The sequence below is a fragment of the Ornithodoros turicata genome, chromosome 1, assembly GCF_037126465.1.
Source record: "Ornithodoros turicata isolate Travis chromosome 1, ASM3712646v1, whole genome shotgun sequence".
Classification (NCBI taxonomy): domain Eukaryota; kingdom Metazoa; phylum Arthropoda; class Arachnida; order Ixodida; family Argasidae; genus Ornithodoros; species Ornithodoros turicata.
Genome location: NC_088201.1, coordinates 109677911 through 109696719, shown reverse-complemented (window position 1 = coordinate 109696719; position 18809 = coordinate 109677911). Strand labels below are relative to the sequence as shown.

The window sequence follows — 18809 nt, the reverse complement described above, 5'->3', positions numbered from 1 at the left end:
TGCTGTTGTCAGTTTTCCTTGTATTTGTAAATATCATTGCCAATAACTCTAGCAAAGACGCTTGAAACAAGAAAAAATAAACATCTCTCCTCTCTATTGCAACTGCCTGGTCAATGATTCTAGCTGGTTCTGCTTAATTTTTATATCAAGGTGGAGCAGCTCTTTCTCCATACTGTGTCTGTACTCGAGATGCTGGAGCTCTCGCTTGTTGTGCCGCCGCTGGTGAGCTAGTTGGCCCCGAAGCAGGCGCATCCGTAGCTGGTGCTCCAGCTCCTGCTGGTCATTCGTTTTCTGGCAGGCGGCGACGCGGGCCTCCTTCTCCGGAGCAAACATTCGCTCCAGCGCGGCTATGCGTCCTCCACCTCTCCTCACAGCTGGAGTTTCTGGATCACGGTGTGTCTCCGATGCAGTTTGAGGCGCATGACCTGATGCTCCTGCATCCTCGCTGGAAGCACGAAGTGGCGACTGTGCTTGGCTAGCAGGAGTACCTGTATAAAAACAACACATGGGTGTCATTAACAATACAGATCCTGACCGTAAAAACAAAAGTGGAGAGTAACCAGTACGCGAACGTAAAAATGAAAAAAAAAAAGGTAGGTACCTTGCACATCGTCGAGACAATCATTGGTTGGGTCAACCATTGACTCAAATATTGTTGCTGGTGACAATGACAACACTGGTTGACCGTCATGGTTGTCACTGTCATGAGGGTTCGGCAGCCGCGTTGCCATGTGTGACGCCACGGCCCCCACGAGGAGAAGCGATGGACTCATTGGCCGGCATGTGCGTGGTCCTCCTCCTGCCACAAGATTCGAACTATATGATGCGTTATGGACTTCTTAAAGCGCAAGACAGTCACCAAAATAAAGCCTGTGGACATACAATACCGGTACTTTACCGGTAGAGTACTCTGAGAGGAACGAAGAGAAACAGTGATAAATTTTTCAGGGCCGTGCGTGTCATACAGCTTTCTCCAGAGTTATTCAGGTAATGCTAGAAAATGCAATTTGACGGTCTAGTAAATCGTCTGATTAACTATCGTGGAGTTACTATATACAGCACTCAAAACATATCACATTGAAATATTTGAGTTCTGCACTGAGCCATGCTGTAGGATAAACTCTGGACTGACAAAACTGGAGTGACTGGAAAGACAGAAATGGCTTACTGACCTGTGGCGTATATGTCGCGCTTCTCCTGAGAGTCCTTCTTTTTCCAGCGGCTCTTCTCATTGTCCCAGCACTTCTTGAGCTGTTTCACGGTCCGTGGCCGAACATTCGGCTGGGAGTTGTAATCTGTGCCAAGCTTCTCCCACGCCTTGTTTTTAGCTCCTTTCGAGGCATTATTTGTTTTCTTGTTTTCGAGTACAGCCCGATATTTGTTTATGAGGGATCGCAGTATCTCCCTCTCCTCATTTGTGTAAACAAATCTTGCCGTCGCACACCCGTCGCCGTTATTAGAGCTGGCATCATTAGAACAGCAAAAAGCGTCGGTGTTCATCGTGTTTCGACTCCTCACAATAAATACAGGCAAAGAACGTTTCCACAAGTGGATCTACCAGCAGTGCCCACGACACGCCCCTTTTTATTGGCTCGGAACATGGTATGATGTTCCGTCATATCGTAGACTGCAGCTCGAGTCAGTCTGCGCTGGCGATCAAAGTTTTGATAAAAGCGACTCAACATGTTCTTTTCTATGTTTTTTCTGCCGTCTAACTAGAGATCGCCTCCTTTTCAATTCAGACAATTGGAAGATGCCCCAGCAGTGCAAATCCCTTTGTCGGGTGACAGGCATCTGGAACCGTCTTTGCGGTTGCAAGCGCGAGAAAAGTTTATATGAGCACCTCGCCGTGTCCCCCCATGCAGCGTCTCCCCGTTTCCTTCGATCAGTTTCGAACTCTCCAGATGCTGTAAAATGTCTCATTTTTATTTATTTACAAATATGCTCAAGGCTCTGGGTCCCCGTGGCAGAGCAGTAACAAGCACTCAAAAACTACATTCGCGCTATATATATTGTATTGCAATATCACAACAGCGACAAGCGGTGAATGCACCTTGCATATTCTTTGATACAAGGCGACCTGCCGTGCAGCCTGCCGCAGCAATTGCTTTTTTTTTTTGTATGTGTGTGTGGCCAGACCCGAAAACTTCTGTCCGTTTCCTGTTCGAAACACCTGCAATCTTGTTCAAATACGTGCAATCCCTTATGTTGATGCTTATAAAACACGTTGTTCGAAATTAAATTATGAATTATATTTGTTTTTCATGCCATAAGCGTATTTTAAGCATGGAAATAACATTTACGATGGGTCCCGAAAGACGCCTGGGAACGAGACTACAGCTTTATTCGAGGACGGTTTCTCGAGGAGCGCCTTGGCGAAGAAATCTGCACAACGGGTTCATGAAACTCATGGGCTCTTCGAGTGGAGGAGCGCCACTTTCCTCCACTCGTTGGAGTCGAGGCGGAGCGTCGAGTCGAGGCTTGTTCAAGAATACGGCGGTTAGTATCAGTTTCTTAAACTCCTTCTGACGGCGTTAGAAAGAATTACAAAAGTTCTTATGGCTGTAGTGTACCGTTATTGCATTGTGATCTGCCCGCCGATGATTTCTTTTTTATCTTAACCTTATCTGTGACCGTCGTGTTTTTTTTTCGTTGTATACGATATATGCTTACTTTTATGTTTCACATTCTTTCTTAATTTTTCCTCGCAGCACCACGGGGAAGCTTGGTTGCCACCAGTATGAAATTTGATAGGTACATTAATGGCTGTAAAATCGTATATTTTGTCTAACGACGTTATATACCTCTATTCAGGAGAAGCGAAGGCAAGGCAATTTTTCTTTTTCGTTTCTTCATGCACACACTTGTCTCGGCGACAGCACGCTTAAACTGTGCATGGCCGAGCAGTTGCGCCTGCGCTGTGCGGGAACGTCATTCACAAACAAAATGTTATGTCATCTAAGTACGGCACATGTCCCTATGTTCAACTCACTTAAATGCGTAGAATACAACTGGGACCTAGCGCATATAATCGTGTTGTGTCAATGTTTTCTTGACTTCAAGCCGATCGTTGCGGCGTACCTGTGCAGAACTTCACATATTGCCAGAAGCCCGCTTTTTTATCCTTTCTTTAAGCAAATGCTCGCAGACATGCATCATTCTATGCAGTTGCCTGCTTATTTTAGCGGCATGCTTTGCGCGTGACATAGTGCACCCTGGGCGGTTTCTGCAAACACACAAACACACGAGGTGACGTTGTACTTCGCCTTCGACAAAATAGCCTAGGATAACGTTCCCCCAATATTTCCATCACCATAACGCTATCCGATCTTTACTTATTTATTTAATTTTTTAGTGTACACCAGGGGTACCGAACTCATTCGTGTCTGCGGGCCGCATTGAACCTTGGAGGAATTACGCGGGCCGCATACGACTGCTTTGGGGTAGCCTGCTTCTGGTATACATGGTGTCCCAAAACTTGTCATTGAATTCTAATAGAACAACTACGCCACCTAGAGTCATGCGGTCAATGGCATTTGTTGTTACATGGTTTTTGCCACCTCCTGATGTGCATGTCATGTAACCTAAGTTTAATTATGTAAACTTTTGGGAAGTAAACTCGGAAATTTGCCAAGTAAAAATCACTTTTTTACCCCACCAACATGAAGTGCGTGCCGAATTCTGCCGTTTTCAGGGGCACCCTGTAGATGATCGAATTCACTCGGGAGATCACCAAGCCTACCGGTCCGTGTCTAGTAGCTTTGAAGGCACTAATATTACAAATCGGCCTTGCAGGGTTTGCTCAGAAGTTTGGTAGGAGTGTATTAGTAATACTAATCGAGTAAAAATCTGACGCTGAGACAGGTTTAGAGATTCATTAGCCTAGATGTCGAAAGCAACACAGAGGCAGACAGGAAGTATCGGAATTTCAACTTTTTATCATATGATTATAAGTTGAAATAACTTTTCATAAGTTTCTGCCCAACGCTGAACGAAGAAATCGTTTGATTGGAGTCGTTTTGATCAGGTAAACGGAAAGATTCCCTGACATCGCATTTCTAAGATTTCCTCACGATACCTGTGTACTAAAAAAAGAACTACGCTAACATGAACCGGTGCACCGTACCAAATCAGCGCTGTTTCCAGAAACGCCCCGATCAAACAGCTCGCCTAAGGTGAAGTAGTTGCGTGCTTCCAGTGACTTGTTCGCTTTCACAATATCAGCTATGAACCGACTCGGCGAAAATATTAGATAAACTACAGTGCCGGCATGTTTTGCGGCTGGGCTGTCCAGTTGTCGATGTGTAGTGCAAAGAGATCGTCACGTTGTATACCGTTCATAAACAACTTGGTCTTATAGCGACACTTGCCTCATTCCTTCATAGCTCTAAATTATACTGGTATTGTGGAAGGAGGCACTCGAGAGTGGTGTAGCAGTGCAACATAGCCGATGTCGCACCTGCGGAAAGCATTCGCAGGGCTCCGTTCATTTTATTTTTGCAACATTTCCTAGATAGCATAAGGCCTGCGCGCTTACGTCACTCCACGGAGGCCTGCCGGCTTTGCGACCTACTTCAAGTTTTCTTCTCGTTCGCTCTTTCATCGACATCATTGCAGCATCCACAGCAGGCCTTCCTGGGTGACGCCGTGTCACATGGGTGCAGGCCTGATGCTACATAGGAGGTTTTTCCCACACCAACTCCGCGGATGCGCTGATGACGCCTCTTGTTTGAACGAGCAGATCACTTCTTTTCGTGTATGTTTTTGCTGCTGTCGGGCGGTATTTCGAAACCGAAAAACCCGAAACCGAAATGACACAGAACTGATAGGAGGTACATAATCACGGGTAAGAGAATCGAAGACCCCCTTACCCCTCTACAACTTCGCCATTGACAGTCTTGCTATAGCCCCTGCAGTTAAAAGGATCACCAAATAATTTTTTATTAACGAGTTGTGTAATTTACGAGGGAAAAAAAATAGACCTCTGACCTTTGCACCCTTTCTAACATTACGCACTAAGTTTCGTTCAAGTGCAATGCACCATTTTTATAAAAATGTTTGACTCCTTTTAAATGAAACGCCCTTCAATAATAGTGAAACCAGAAAGTGTTGGAGGTATGATGGCATTCGGAATGCCAGTCGTACCAGCGATACTCCTCTAAAAAGAAACCTGGCATTTCAAAGCGACGAAGCAGTTTGAGGAATCCTTATCAAGCTCGTCACACGGTGCCCGTTATCGCCAATCAAAAGGAAGTGACCCGTGATAAGTGCTCGCTCTCTCCTGTCCTCCTCTTTCCTTTCGGGTTTCATGCCTCCTCTCACGTATACACGTGCACAAAGGTAAATTGTCTCACTTACACAACACGTGCTACTAGGCTAAGCCGACTTTAAGAAGACGTGTTCGCGAATCTTGGGCACGGTTACCATTATGCGTTATTTGTTTTAACGTCACATGTACTTGAGCAGCACGTACACCGTGGTCAAGTTCAGTAAAGGTCAGAACGAAACCGTGGAATTCGTTAATCGGCTGGTAGTTGTGCCTGTGGCCGACAGGCAAACCGAATTCACGTATCACGCAGATGATGAAGTACCGCTGCGATCCCTAGGATGACTGGATGATGTGCGCGTGTGTGTGCATGGCATCTTTCAGTATGTTTATTTAATACTTGTTTTCCTTGTTTCTGGGTTCCACATGATGGCCCACACTTGGGATACATGGCAAAATGTTTGTTTATTGGAGGTTTTAAAACTATGATTACTGCTCTGCACACCTTTGTTGAAATGCATGTTTTTTTCTGCCAGACAGTTACAAAAAGGAAGAAAAAAAAAGAAACGCTAGGGAGGCAGAATACACGTCTCATTTGGACACAGAAGCCAGTGAAGAGGAGTATGCAGGTACCCAGGATAGAGGTCCAGGTACCCATCTCAGGCACACTTATTGTCGACGTGATGCTATATGGAATATGTTATTTTCTTCAGCTGATGTAATCCTTCCACCGCGGAACAGGCTGCGGATACCATCACCATGTAGGCTACACTTCTAGCTTTTAATGATCGTCTTCTTTTGTTTGTGTGTGTATGTGTGTTACGTGCATGCTGTGTTGTATTGTATGAATCTGCTGACTCACAATAGCGTTTTCTTTTTCTTTTTTGCAGTCTGTTATACGAGACTCCTTGCCTGCAGTCCTCCTAAGTATTAGCTAGTGTGTTGTGGAAAAATGGTGTTCATCTCAACCTAAAGAGGCATTGGTGAGAAGGGCTTGCGTCATCTAAAACTGGGTACGAATAAACAAATTGGTAAAACCAATAATTCAAGTTTTAAATAAGCATGCAATTGTGTGATAGAATCCATGCATGCTTAATTCAGCTCCATTTTCTTGTAATACAAAGGCATCTTGACACCACCTCCTACACCGAGCAGCGGGCCCGTCACACCTCTACCTCCACCGAGCAGCAGGCCTGGGACACCGTCGCCTCTTCCAAGCAGTGTTTGGTCCAACCACGACGCATCCTCCCAAGGACACTGTAAGCCCCCCTGATATTGCAAGAGTCTTCTATCGTGCTGTGGCCTAGAAACAGCCCTCTAACATGTCCATTGTCATATCATGAGTCTATATTCCAGGCTCTTCACCAGGCCACAACAACACGCAAACACCAGCTCAAAATGCTGAAGCGTGCCTTACCCGTAAGTCACATGACAGCTCCTACAGGCTCCTTGAAACTTGCTGAGTGACAGCATCATGAGATGTAAACATCAAGCAGTATATTATGCATGCAGTGTGATAGTTGGAAGCGAATGTTTCCCATCATTTATCAAAAGCATAGATGCTGCTATATTGCAAGTCGAAATTACCATGTCGTATTATTGCACTAAATTAGCATTAGCGTATGAGCGGAAATCACTCCATCAACTTCATATCAAGAGGGCCACTAAGGGACCCCTCGCACAGGATGGCTGCATTAGAAGGGAAGGGACCAGAAGAAATCCACCTTGGGGAACCAAGTCATATCTTCGAGCAGGGTCTGCAGGAGCTACTCTCAAGCTTGGATGAGTGGGCAGTCCCAGAAGAAAAACTGCAGGACAGCACCACAAGAACGGGCCTTGTAAGTGCCACTTCATGAGTAGACCCGAGATTATTTGGCATGATAAAACTAAACCTTTGGCATCTGTAAAGGGCAGCTGAAATGGCAATACGCTATATGAAGTAGGTCAGCCTTCTGCGCAGCCCGCATCTTTTCCCTTTCCCCACAGAGAGTCACTGCCGTAGCGTATTTAGGCTCTTAATATTGTGTTGCAGTTCCCACAGTTTCCGGAGCATGCTCAACTGCCAGGGAATGGGACAGGTGCGCTGGCGCTGGTCCAGTCCTACTGCTGGTAGGCATTCAGCCTAGGCTGCTCCCGCTGAGCACGCACAGCGTGGTTTCAGCGGCAATTCAGGCGGCAGCGGGAGCCGATATTTGAGTTCGGCCAGGAGGTCGCCCTGTACGGTACGAGCCCCGGGTGCCAACGCTTCAAGGCTATCAAAGCGAAGCTCGAACGAAGGAGCTCGGGCCCCACGTCTGAGCGCCTATTGTGGGGGCCTATTCCCACTCGCGGTACAAAGGCCGTCCATTCCATACCCGTGGAAGGCGCAAGACATCCATGAATACCGGTCCACAACACCAATCATTTATTCACTGTGTTTCGTTCACAGGCTCTGTCCACGCTGTCCCACGCTCACGGTTTTTGATCCGACAAAGCAAAGACCCCTCCCACCGCGCGTCAGACTACCACCTGACCCAACGCGGACTTTGCCTGATGCCATCTATGTGTGGTGGCCGCGTTAACTACAGCAGTCATATGTGCGGATGCCCGCCTTGACTCAACTGCAAAAACGTCACCTATGGTTTCATCATAGCGTTTCATCATAGCGTTTTTGTAAGAAATTCGTAACGAATAAAAATGGCACCCTGTATATACGTTACCTATAACAATATGCAATTCAACCTGAAGCCACGAGTCAGGACTGCCTCAATACTTAGTGCTCGGACCCCCGGCGTCGGGAACTTGGCGCCCCCATCGCCCGGCAGCAGCCGCAGTAGCCCCCTCCTGCACTCACGGTTGGGTCGCCGCAGGAGGGAGACCCCTACGTATAGCTGTGCGTGGCTTTCCCGTGTCTGGGGAAAGGGGGATCCTGGCGGTTGAGTGGACCCGGAGGTTGTTTAGGACCCTTCGGGGCCCCTCCGGGAAAGCAACACACCACTTTGGCCCCTGCTTCCCATAGTCGGGTGGTCCTGGAAGACCCGGCCAGGATTATTCAGCTAGTCGCCATCTCCCTTTTCCTTACTTTCTCTTTTCATCTCCTCCTCCTCCCCCTCTTTCCTTACTCACCTTCTCTGGCGGCAAGGGTCAACCTTGGGCAGTTCTTTCACCCTTCTGAAACTGCACTAGGGTATAATGCAGAGGAAAGTGTTAGCGTGCCAGGCACGCTCCCTTGGTTGGGCTCGATGGTGGGCGACACACCTGTGCACCGAACCACTCTTTTCCTTGTATGGATTCTGTACGCTCCAAAAAACATGATCAGCGTCAAAAGAGGTGCTGCACCGAAGCACCAATGAACTCGCTCAGCTTAGACCTGTCTCCAGAGCCACGGTTCCCGAAATTCCTTGTGGCCCATGCTGAGGACGAGACAAAGCCATTATCGAAAGTGTTACCATTCCTCATTGCTAAAGAAATCGAAAAGATCATAGGGAAATCGTACAAAGCAAAGAAGCTTTCATCTGGAGACATTCAAATTGAGGTAGAAAGCAGATCTCAAAGTTCAGCCCTCGTGTGTATAAAGAAACTCGGTGACATTCCAGTGTCAATCACAAAACACCGTATCCTGAACATTGTCAAGGGTGTGATCTCTGAGAGTGAGCTACTTGACTGTTCTGACAGCGAGATCGAAGAAGGTTTGCGGGAGCATGGCGTAGTGGCAGCGAGGCGGATAATCATGCGTCGCGATGGCAAAGAAATGCAAACCAAGCACATCGTACTGTCATTCCAGCTACACAGACTCCCTGAAACCATCAAAGCAGGTTACCTGAACTGCCACGTGCGACCTTACGTTCCTAACCCGCGGCGTTGCTTCAAGTGTCAACGTTTCGGGCACGGATCACAGGTCTGCCGCGGACAGGAAACGTGTCCAAAATGTTCAGGCAACGGTCACACACCAGAATCATGTGAGAACACAGTACGTTGTGCAAACTGCAAGGGCGACCACCCAGTATACTCAAGATCTTGCCCCCGGTGGAAAGAAGAAAAAGAAATACTTCGAATCAAAGCAGAACAAAACATATCATATCAAGCAGCAAAAGCACAAGCAGAGTTTGCTAGAAAAGGCACTTTCTCCGAGGTGGCGCGCAGGGGAGTAGCACCACCGAGGAAATCTGTAGAGACCCAGACTTCTGGGTGTCTACCTCAAACTCCCCAACAGAAAGGTGGAGACACGAGAGTGTCTCCGCCTGCTCCTATGTCTCCTGGGAGCACCCTGGCTTGCCAGGCGCACACCAAGGAGATAGCCACAGCTTCCAGTGATGTTGATGGCACAGTCTCAGTCTGGGACGGAACCATGCCGGAACCATCCCAGACCATGTCACAAAGCATGGAATTGGATGACCATGACTGCTTATCCCAGAAATCGTCATCCAGTCTGCCAGGTGTTCTCTCTCAGGGCAAAGAAAAGAGAGAGAAAACATCTGGTCGCGGTAGGGGCAGCAGAACAAAAGACCTGCAGAAATTACCTCCACGAAGAATAACCCCTCCTTGAATAAGGCATTCATGTACACACAGTCCATAGGGATATGTACCTGCATCCAAGGCACGATGAAGATATTGCTCCTTCTCCTCTCTGTCTTCCTTCTCATGGGTCTAGGTAATATTGTACAATGGAATTGTCGAGGTCTCTTTTCCAACCTTGATGACATTAATGACCTCTTAGAGGAACAAAAGGCAGTTGGCTGTTGCTTACAGGAGACATATCTACATGAGAACAGTATAAATCCCTTCCGCCGACACAATTTGTTTAGAAAAGACCGCACAGACCGCACCCGCGCATCTGGAGGTGTCGCTGTCATTGTCCCACAGTCCATACCTGCAACCCGCTTTCCTCTTATCACAGACCTGGAAGCCGTGGCTGTACAAATATGCCTCGACAGAGTCATTACATTATGCTCACTGTACCTTCCACCTTCAATTTCAATCGAACAAAAGGACTTTGAGCATCTTTGTGACCAGCTTCCTCCGCCATTCATGATACTTGGTGACCTAAACGCTCACAATCATTTGTGGGGTAGCACAAGGCTGGATGGTCGAGGGAAAATGCTAGAGAGGGTTTTGATGTCAAGGCCTGTTTGCCTGCTCAATTCAGGACAGCCTACATACATCAACTCTGCAACACAAAGTTTCTCTTGTCTGGACATTTCACTATGCAGTCCCTCCCTCTTTGATTGTTTTGACTGGGCAGTCCAGCAGAACCCAAGGGGAAGTGACCACTTCCCCATTATCTTGCAACTAAGTGGTCAGACAGATACATTAACTGCGCGCTCACCCCGCTGGAAACTGCGTTTGGCGGACTGGAACTCCTTTGAAAAGAAAGCAGTACTGTCTGAGTCTTCCTTTCGTGGGTTGAGTATTGAAGAAGCCAACGAAACACTTACTACCACAATTATAGAAGCTGCCAGCCAGGCTATTCCGCAAACGTCTACACGTGTTCCTAAGCGCCCCAAGCCTTGGTGGACAGACGATTGTGAAAGGACAAGGAAGGAACAAAACCGCTTTTGGGGAATCTTCCGCAGATACCCAACTTCACAAAACCTCCTTGCTTTTAAGAGAGCCCGTGCCAAGGCTAGGTGGACACGGAAAAAAGCTAAACAGGAATCTTGGAGAAACTTTGTTTCATCACTCAACTATAATACCCCCTCGAAGAAAATCTGGGAAAGGCTCCGAAATATTAGGGGTAAATATTCCAGCCTATGTATTCCACTATTGCAGGTTAATGGAGCACCATGCGAGACCCTTGAAGAACAAGCAAATGTACTGGGCGAACACTTCCAAAACATTTCTAGCTCCGCTCATTACAGTAAAGATTTCCTTAAAGTCAAGGCATCTGCCGAAAAGAAGAATATACAGAGTGGCCATGGTGAGAATTATGCATACAACATGCCTTTTCACATAACGGAGTTGTTGAGAGCATTGCCATCATCCAAGGACACGGCCCCGGGGCCAGATAGGATAACATACTCTATGCTAAGGCATCTTTCATCTGAATCACTCAAATGCCTGCTTGATTTCTTCAATCTCGTATGGAGAGAAGGACAGCTCCCTTCTCGTTGGAAAATAGCTACAGTCGTCCCTTTCCTCAAACCAGGGAAAGATGCCTCCATACCCAGTAGTTACAGACCTATCGCGCTCACAAGTTGTCTTGGTAAAACTTTTGAGCGTATGGTGAATAACCGTCTTATTCACTACCTGGAGGAGAACGAATGCCTCACTCCATACCAGTGTGGCTTCCGTGTGGGACGTTCCACTGTAGATCACCTCATTCGACTAGAGACCACCATCCGTGAAGCCTTTGTTAGGAGACAGCACTGCCTATCCGTGTTTTTTGACCTTGAAAAGGCTTACGACACAGCATGGCGATACGGCATCCTCCGGGACCTGCACGATTTTGGAATACGTGGGCGTCTGTTCCGCTGCATTTCTAATTTCCTCCAGGGAAGGACTTTCAGGGTACAGCTGGGTACATCACTCTCTCGTCTGTTCATACAGGAAAATGGTGTCCCACAAGGGTCAGTGCTCAGTGTTACACTTTTCATTATCAAAATGAACTCTATCGCAAATGTAATTGCACCCTCAATTATGTACTCTTTGTACGTAGATGATAGCAGCATAGCAGCATAGCATATTCATCTACGAACTTGGCCATGTGTGAGAGACAAATCCAGCTCACAATTAATAAGCTTGTCAAATGGTCATCGCAGATCGGGTTTAAGTTTTCAGCTGAAAAGACAGTCTGTGTGCCTTTTTCTAGAGCAAGAGGTGTATTCCCAGATCCCAAGCTAAGCGTAAATGGACATGAACTGGCAGTACGATCGGAACACACATTCCTTGGTGTCATTTTTGATGCAAAGCTCACGTTTGCAGCTCACATAAAGAACCTGAAAGGGAAATGCTTGAAATCTTCAAATATTCTTAAAGTCCTGTCACACAGATCTTGGGGTGCAGACCGCGAAACACTATATCGCGTGTACACATGTATTGTCCGATCACGACTAGATTATGGATGCATTGTATACGGGTCTGCACGCCAATCTGTGCTGAAGGCTTTGAATCCTATCCACCACCAGGGACTGCGACTTGTACTGGGGGCATTCCGTACGACACCTGTTGAAAGTCTGTATGTGGAAGCAAATGAGTGGTCCTTAGCGAAACGTCGCTTCTATCTTGGGATTTTGTACGCACTGAGGATAAGAGGCTACCCTCAACACCTTTCTTTATCCTGCGTTAAGACCACACGTTTTAAGCAACTCTTCCTAAACAAGCCAACAATTACCCCACCCTTTAGCATGCGAATTTCAAATGATATTCAACACTATGGCTTCACTGCTTACAGTTACATGACCGCCGAATGCAGTCCGAGGGTACCTCCATGGCAACCACCCCTGAAATATAACTGCTACCTTACAAAGTATAAGAAACATGTAACACCTTCGTTAGTGCTACAACAGGAATTTGAGCACCTGAAGAGTGGTTTTCGGAACCACACTGAAATATATACAGATGGGTCCAAAACAAGCACAGGTGTTTCTTGTGCCATGGTATCAGGTTCATGTACAAGGTCGCACTGCTTAAAGCGCATCACGTCCATCTTCACTGCAGAAGTTTATGCCATCATTTTAGCACTGAACTTCATTTTAGAAAATAACATCGAATCATCTGTCATATACACAGATTCTTTTAGTGCTTTGCAATCGGTATGTAACATTAAACCACAGAAGAACCACCTTGTGCAGCGAGCACAGTATATAGCCAGCAGAGTAGTGAACAGAGGTCTTTCTCTTATCATCTGCTGGGTGCCTAGCCACAGAGGGATAGCAGGCAACGAGCTTGCCGACAAAGCTGCCGCTGCTGCGCTCTCTGCTGATGTGACGCCGTTTGATGTACCTTTTCAGGACTTGAAGCCCCATCTCAAGCGGACGATAAACAAAAGATGGCAGGAATATTGGGATACACAGATACGCAATAAACTCCACCTGGTTAAAAATAACATAGGACACCCTATACAGAGCTTGGAAAAGAGAGCACATGAAGTAACCCGGACACGGCTAAGACTTGGCCACACTCACCTCACCCATAGTTTCCTTCTTCACAGAGAGGAGCCACCCGAGTGCACACACTGTGGGGAACCCCTTTCTGTTCTGCACATACTTATTTCTTGTGCGTCATATGAATCTCTTCGCCATCGTCACTTCCAGGAGTTTTATAGGAATCACCTACCGCTCCACCCAGCCCTACTGCTGGGTGATGACGCTCTTTTACCGTTTAGTAGAGTCTATAATTTTATTAGAGACACTGGTTTTTTAAACGCCTTGTAATTTTAACGATATTTTTCTGAAAACACAGTACTTGAGCTAATTTGTATCATCTACTGGTTTTAACCTTATTCCATTTTTAACTAGTGATATTTTTAACAATGTTTTGGCGCATTATAGCCTCCGTTGCTGCTGCGCCATTAAAATACTAATCATCATCATCATCAGTGCTCGGACCAGTTTTCCCTAAACTATTTTTGACCTGCTAAGCGGCCGATTACCTGTTAGTGTACTGTTATGCGCGTATGATAGCTTCTTATTTGACAACGTCAATAACCCCAACGGTTGTGATGTGATTGGCATGGTGCAAAATTTAACTTTGTTGTAACACTTGGCAGATGGAACTTCGTTCTAATAAATCCGTTTGACTATGAAATTGGTGGCGCTAAACTGCAAAGTTGCGGAGCAGAAATATATTCTCAAAGTTTATTTAAAGGGACAGTCTGGACCCCAGATGTGAAGTAAATAGGCCTCATCAGATGATTCCATATATCTTTCCGAGCCACGATGCAAAATATTTCGTTTATAGTCGGCTCTGAGAAATTGTAATGCAATTTTCAACTTGCATCTTTTGCCCCCGACTGAAAGCTGCACTTGGATAACAGTGACACCAGGAGCGTTTTCTTCCAGCCTTTGCGACGTCTGCTCGACACCTCCCGGCGGGATCTGTGTCCTTTGTGCGTCGCCGTTCTTGGTTTTCTTACTTTCAATACGCATGGTATTCCTGTTTTTTATTAACAGTGACTGGTTACTGCATATGTGACGGTGTTGTTGAGCGATGAAGCATAGGTGTTCCTTAGTGCATCATGAGAACAAGAATGAAAACACGACGTGCGTGTCATTTTTCGGGTTTGCGAAGACCGAACCCCTAAAACAGTTTGGGGTAGCCAGTATTCACCGTCCTGGATAAAAGCTCGGTGCAGTACTAATGCCTTTTGAAAAGACAGGTAAGTGTCGTTAAGTTTCAACGTCGTTCTCATCACAGGTTTGGCCTACACAGCATAAACATTCAGGCGCGTCTCTCTGAGTTACAGCACCAACACCTGCATAGAAAATGTTACGAGCTACATAGTTAGGAATAACGTAAGTTATTAAACAAATCGCCAATCCCAACTGGGTCAAGTGTCACCTGAAAATCTCACTTTGCACCTCAAACAAGCGCTGAGTGTTGTTGTGTCGTCTTGCACAATTGTGACGTCGGGAACAACAGTGACGTTACGGAGAAACCGAAACCGGATATGGGTTAACCCTAGGATTTATTTCAGTTTCTCTAAAACGGGAAGCTTTCACCCTTCTATTTTAGATCTTTTGATGATATACGTTTGCACCACAATCGCATGGAGTCGCAATCCGAATGCCCTCCGGAGGTCCGGACTGTCGCTTTAAATTACTGCAGATTTACATTAGAACCCGACACAAAATAACTTATTTGAGAGCTTCAATGGAGGGCGACGAGTTCGCAGGAGAAGCCAGCTTTAAGAGTAGGTGTCCCGCAATTCTGGGAATGTACGCGAAACTCACGTGGGCTGCCTGAAGTACGTCTATCTAATCGCAAATAAGTCGTTTAAGATAACTAAAGAAAGGCTCCTTACCTTCCACTGTCGTACTCAGGTACCCAGCATCCATTCCTGGTTTTGAGGCTATTTGCTTATGATAAGCTGACGTTTGAGACGATTTTTGCCCTGAACAATACCTCATTGGAATAACTTCACTCGTGGAATTATCAATACAACGATCGTTGCTAGTTTTGTTGCTTCTGTCAAATAATAGTCAACTGTTGAGTAACGGGGTGTATCCTTGAATCAAGGTATAACTGTTTGCAGTGTACTTATGTCCATGTTATTCGTGGGATATGCTTGTATGTGTCGGATGCCTCGTGGCGTGCTTTTGCTGAGCTTTCTACCTGCGATGTCGCGGGATGTTGCTTTAGATCTTGTTCGTATCCTGTCTTGACTTCACAGGGAACTCTGCCTACATTTGCCTTACAGAGCCTCACGAAAGCCCACAGAAAATATCCAGACAGCACAGCCGGTGCCGGATTCGACACTTCCAGTCTCAGTTTAGAAGGCAGCCACTAAGCAAAGGGCATACTTGAAAAAAAGAAAGAAAAAGAAGATTAGTCTGAAAAAGTGAAGTGCACGATTCAAAGTGCTGCCGAAAATAAAAAGGGAGATACATTGGCAAAACAATGTTCGGTACGTGAATTAGTCTTGCCCACCTGAGGGTTCTTTCGCGCGCGTCGAAAGCTCACCACATGTGACACCGTATTTAACGTCTTGTCTAAGCAACTTGTACCCTATCACCATGTTGTTGAAATCCACTGCCGGTATCGAACCCGTAACTTTGGGATCAGAAGGCAGACACGCTACCAACTGATCCACCGAGGCCGGTCCACTAGGCGTAAAATCCCATACGCATACGTGTTACAATACAGAACCCCTCCGACTGCTTGTAACTCGTATGGGTATGCTGGTGTATCAACGTTTCCTCACGTTTTAGAGGAGAACCATGCTGCAACACCAACTTTTCGATCGTGTCCACGCTCAGCGTTATCTCGTCTTTCACCTCTTTAACCAGTGCATTTTCCAACCCTAGAAGAATGCGCATCTAAGCACTCCCGCTGTGTTGAATCAATAAGAATTAAAGAAATCAAATACGCAGCGTTCCCGCAACGGAAAGCACATGGAAGTCCGCAAACCGTGCGACGATAGATCGCGCTCGGGGCGCTATCTATTGCCGCTCGGTGCTCTTTGTCAGTTTTCGTGCGCATCTGCACAGAATGTCCCGGGTGTACTACAGTTATATCGGATTAAGAGTTATCTCTGCGAGACACTCCGACACTCAGTGCTATCCGTGCATGGCTGATGAAACACAAACATCGAAGTGTCACAACGCCTCAAAAAGCCTGATTTTAGCCCGATTTCCGGAAAAGTCTGATTTCGAGTAGAGTTAAAACTTTTGCTCTTTGGATGGTGTGTCATATTAATGTTATATTATGTTATGATATTATAATTCGATTACGAGGCCTTGTGAGGGCTGCTGTTTAACGAGGCTCGATTGAACTGGAGTGGATTCGAAAAAAAAAAAAAGTGGGAATTGTGGCTCCACAATGTGGAACCGGCAACTCCTACTTACCTGTACGGCCAAAAAGGAGGCTAATTATTATATCTATCTACGTGATTGGCTATTTTCCCAGAAATAAGACTGGATGGCGACTGCGAACAGGAAGGTGGCAGACCACGTTGGTCGCCACTCAGCAGGAAAATTTCCCCTCAACGTGGGTGCGCTTCATCTCTCAAGGAGATGGGGGTGTGGAATGACTGCCTTCGTAGCTGTCATACGCATTAGCTCTAGCTCGTCGAGCTCTATCAAGGAAGGGAAACCATTCACCCGCATAGCAGCCAATCTCGCTGCTTCTTTCTCGTTCCTCAGGGAGAAGGTAGAACGGCGGATGTCATGCTCTGGACAGAAAAATCGAAGAGAAACTTTTTTGTTCCCTCCTTTTTGATCCGTCTATTTTGCTTTTTTCAAAGTTATCGCGCTCTTCCGAGGTAGTTCAGGATATAATTAACGCACTTGCACGTGGTGTTCCCCATTGCTACCGCATGTGGGGAAATGTAGCGAACTCGTAACTGCAGGGTTGCCAGAGATAATGTACGGGGCTTGTAGTGAAGATAAAATGAATAAAAACGTAACAATATACCTCGGAGCGTGTACCTAGCAGTGAAGACTTTGTTGCGATATTGACGTTGCTCCGTTTTTGCACTTTGGAAGCACAACATGCGCTGCCGCTGTTCTTCGGCTAGTAATTATATTGCTTGTAGAATTGCTTACGAGGCATGAGTGATGCCCCGACCGATCAAGAGAATGTGGTAAGAGGTATTACCAGCGCCTAGGAAAGTGCAGTTTTTCAATTTTCATAATCCACTGAGCAAAATGTGAAAACTTAAAATATTTACCAAGATTTTTGTATCTCGGTATTTTCCAGACTATAGCGTTGAATTCTTTAAGTAAAACAATAAGATGTAGACAGCAGATTGCACGGCAGTTAACAAAAACTTATTTTTTAGTGGATGATTTAACGCTTTATTAAAGTGTTAGGAACGCTAAAGTGTTAGGAATGTAGCACGTGGCTTAAGTAGATTCTTGGAGCGACGTCACGGTTGGTAGAGGTGCGCCACGTGGCGGTCGTCATCTTCAGGAATTCTGTCCGAGGAGTGAGGTCACCATCCGTTAATCGTTGTCCGGCTTAGCGGGAAATTCCAGAACAGTGTGGGTGCCGCTTAGAAAGGGAACTGAAAGGGAAGAAAGAAGTGTCTAGGTGACAAGGCTTCAGGATCTTCGTTGGTTGCAGATTTTTGACTTGTAAACGGGGTAAGACTGGCGTTGTTCCCTACCTCTATCTGAACTAAAGTTTTATTGTGGACTAAAAATGCCGACGTCATTTATGGAATGACCAGACTGTTTCAAGGCCGAAGCGGAGCAAGAATTCTCGACTTCACTGAGGAGGTTGATCAACTGCCGCAGAGCGTTCGCGTCGTCATCCTGCTTTGTGGGACGAACGACGTGCCGTACGCTGAGCCGAAGCTTGCCATCTCTCGCTGCCAACGACCACTGGAAAAGAAGGTGGTTTGTACCCTCGTGCTTCCTCGATCATATAACCGACGCCGACCCTTCATTGACACACGCAGCGAGTTCCACTGCAATCCGCGAGGCTTCGAGTTAAACCGTCGATTAATCCTGCTGCGCCGAACACCGCGGACCTCTGTTACCTTGACCACGGAATCTCCTGACTACGTCCTACCCATGTCCTGGCTGCTGACGGCCTTCATCCAAAGTTTGAGGGAGTACAGATGGCCAGCCGTCACCTGCAGACCCTAACACCACGACTTGTACGACGACTGTCACCGCGTCGACCTGAGTTCCCCGCTGTCCCGGACGCGGTGTGGCCAACTCCACAGGAAGCCACTATCGTGGAACGACAGCGGGTACGAATGCCACGACCATCAAGGCAGGACTGACTGACCTCCGGTTAGCGTACTCTTTCCAACTTTGACCCTCAACCTTCGCATAGCGCCCAGGCTTTCTTTAAACTTAAAAAACTAACCTGTAAATTTATACGGCATATCTCTCATCGTGACACTTTACAGCTCTACAAGGAGCACAACAGAATTCGAAGTGGATTTGCTATCAGC

At 46.5% G+C, this 18809-nt stretch overlaps 2 protein-coding genes across 2 annotated transcripts; one reads left to right on the top strand and one right to left on the bottom strand.

The window, feature by feature from the left end:
- Positions 1-93: 93 nt before the first annotated feature.
- LOC135382785 (myb/SANT-like DNA-binding domain-containing protein 3) lies at positions 94-1500 on the bottom strand. Its single transcript, XM_064612606.1, has 3 exons — positions 1173-1500; positions 602-799; positions 94-488 (listed from the first exon to the last, which is right to left on the bottom strand). The coding sequence occupies exons 1-3, from the start codon at positions 1498-1500 to the stop codon at positions 94-96; spliced, it is 921 nt and encodes a 306-aa protein (XP_064468676.1).
- A 7094-nt stretch (positions 1501-8594) lies between these two features.
- Positions 8595-9791, top strand: LOC135382769 (uncharacterized). The gene has a single exon (XM_064612605.1). It carries the CDS (start codon positions 8595-8597, stop codon positions 9789-9791), a length of 1197 nt encoding a protein of 398 aa, XP_064468675.1.
- The last annotated feature ends 9018 nt before the right edge of the window (positions 9792-18809 follow it).

Bases quoted from the DNA above. Each gene is read 5' to 3' on its own strand.
- LOC135382785 (XM_064612606.1), bottom strand. From the start codon at position 1,500: ATGAACACCGACGCTTTTTGCTGTTCTAATGATGCCAGCTCTAATAAC. The intron at 800-1,172 runs GTCAGTAAGCCA...ATCTTGTGGCAG, and splicing joins GCGCGACATATACGCCACAG to GAGGAGGACCACGCACATGC. The intron at 489-601 runs GTACCTACCTTT...GTTTTTATACAG, and splicing joins TTGTCTCGACGATGTGCAAG to GTACTCCTGCTAGCCAAGCA.
- LOC135382769 (XM_064612605.1), top strand. From the start codon at position 8,595: ATGAACTCGCTCAGCTTAGACCTGTCTCCAGAGCCACGGTTCCCGAAA.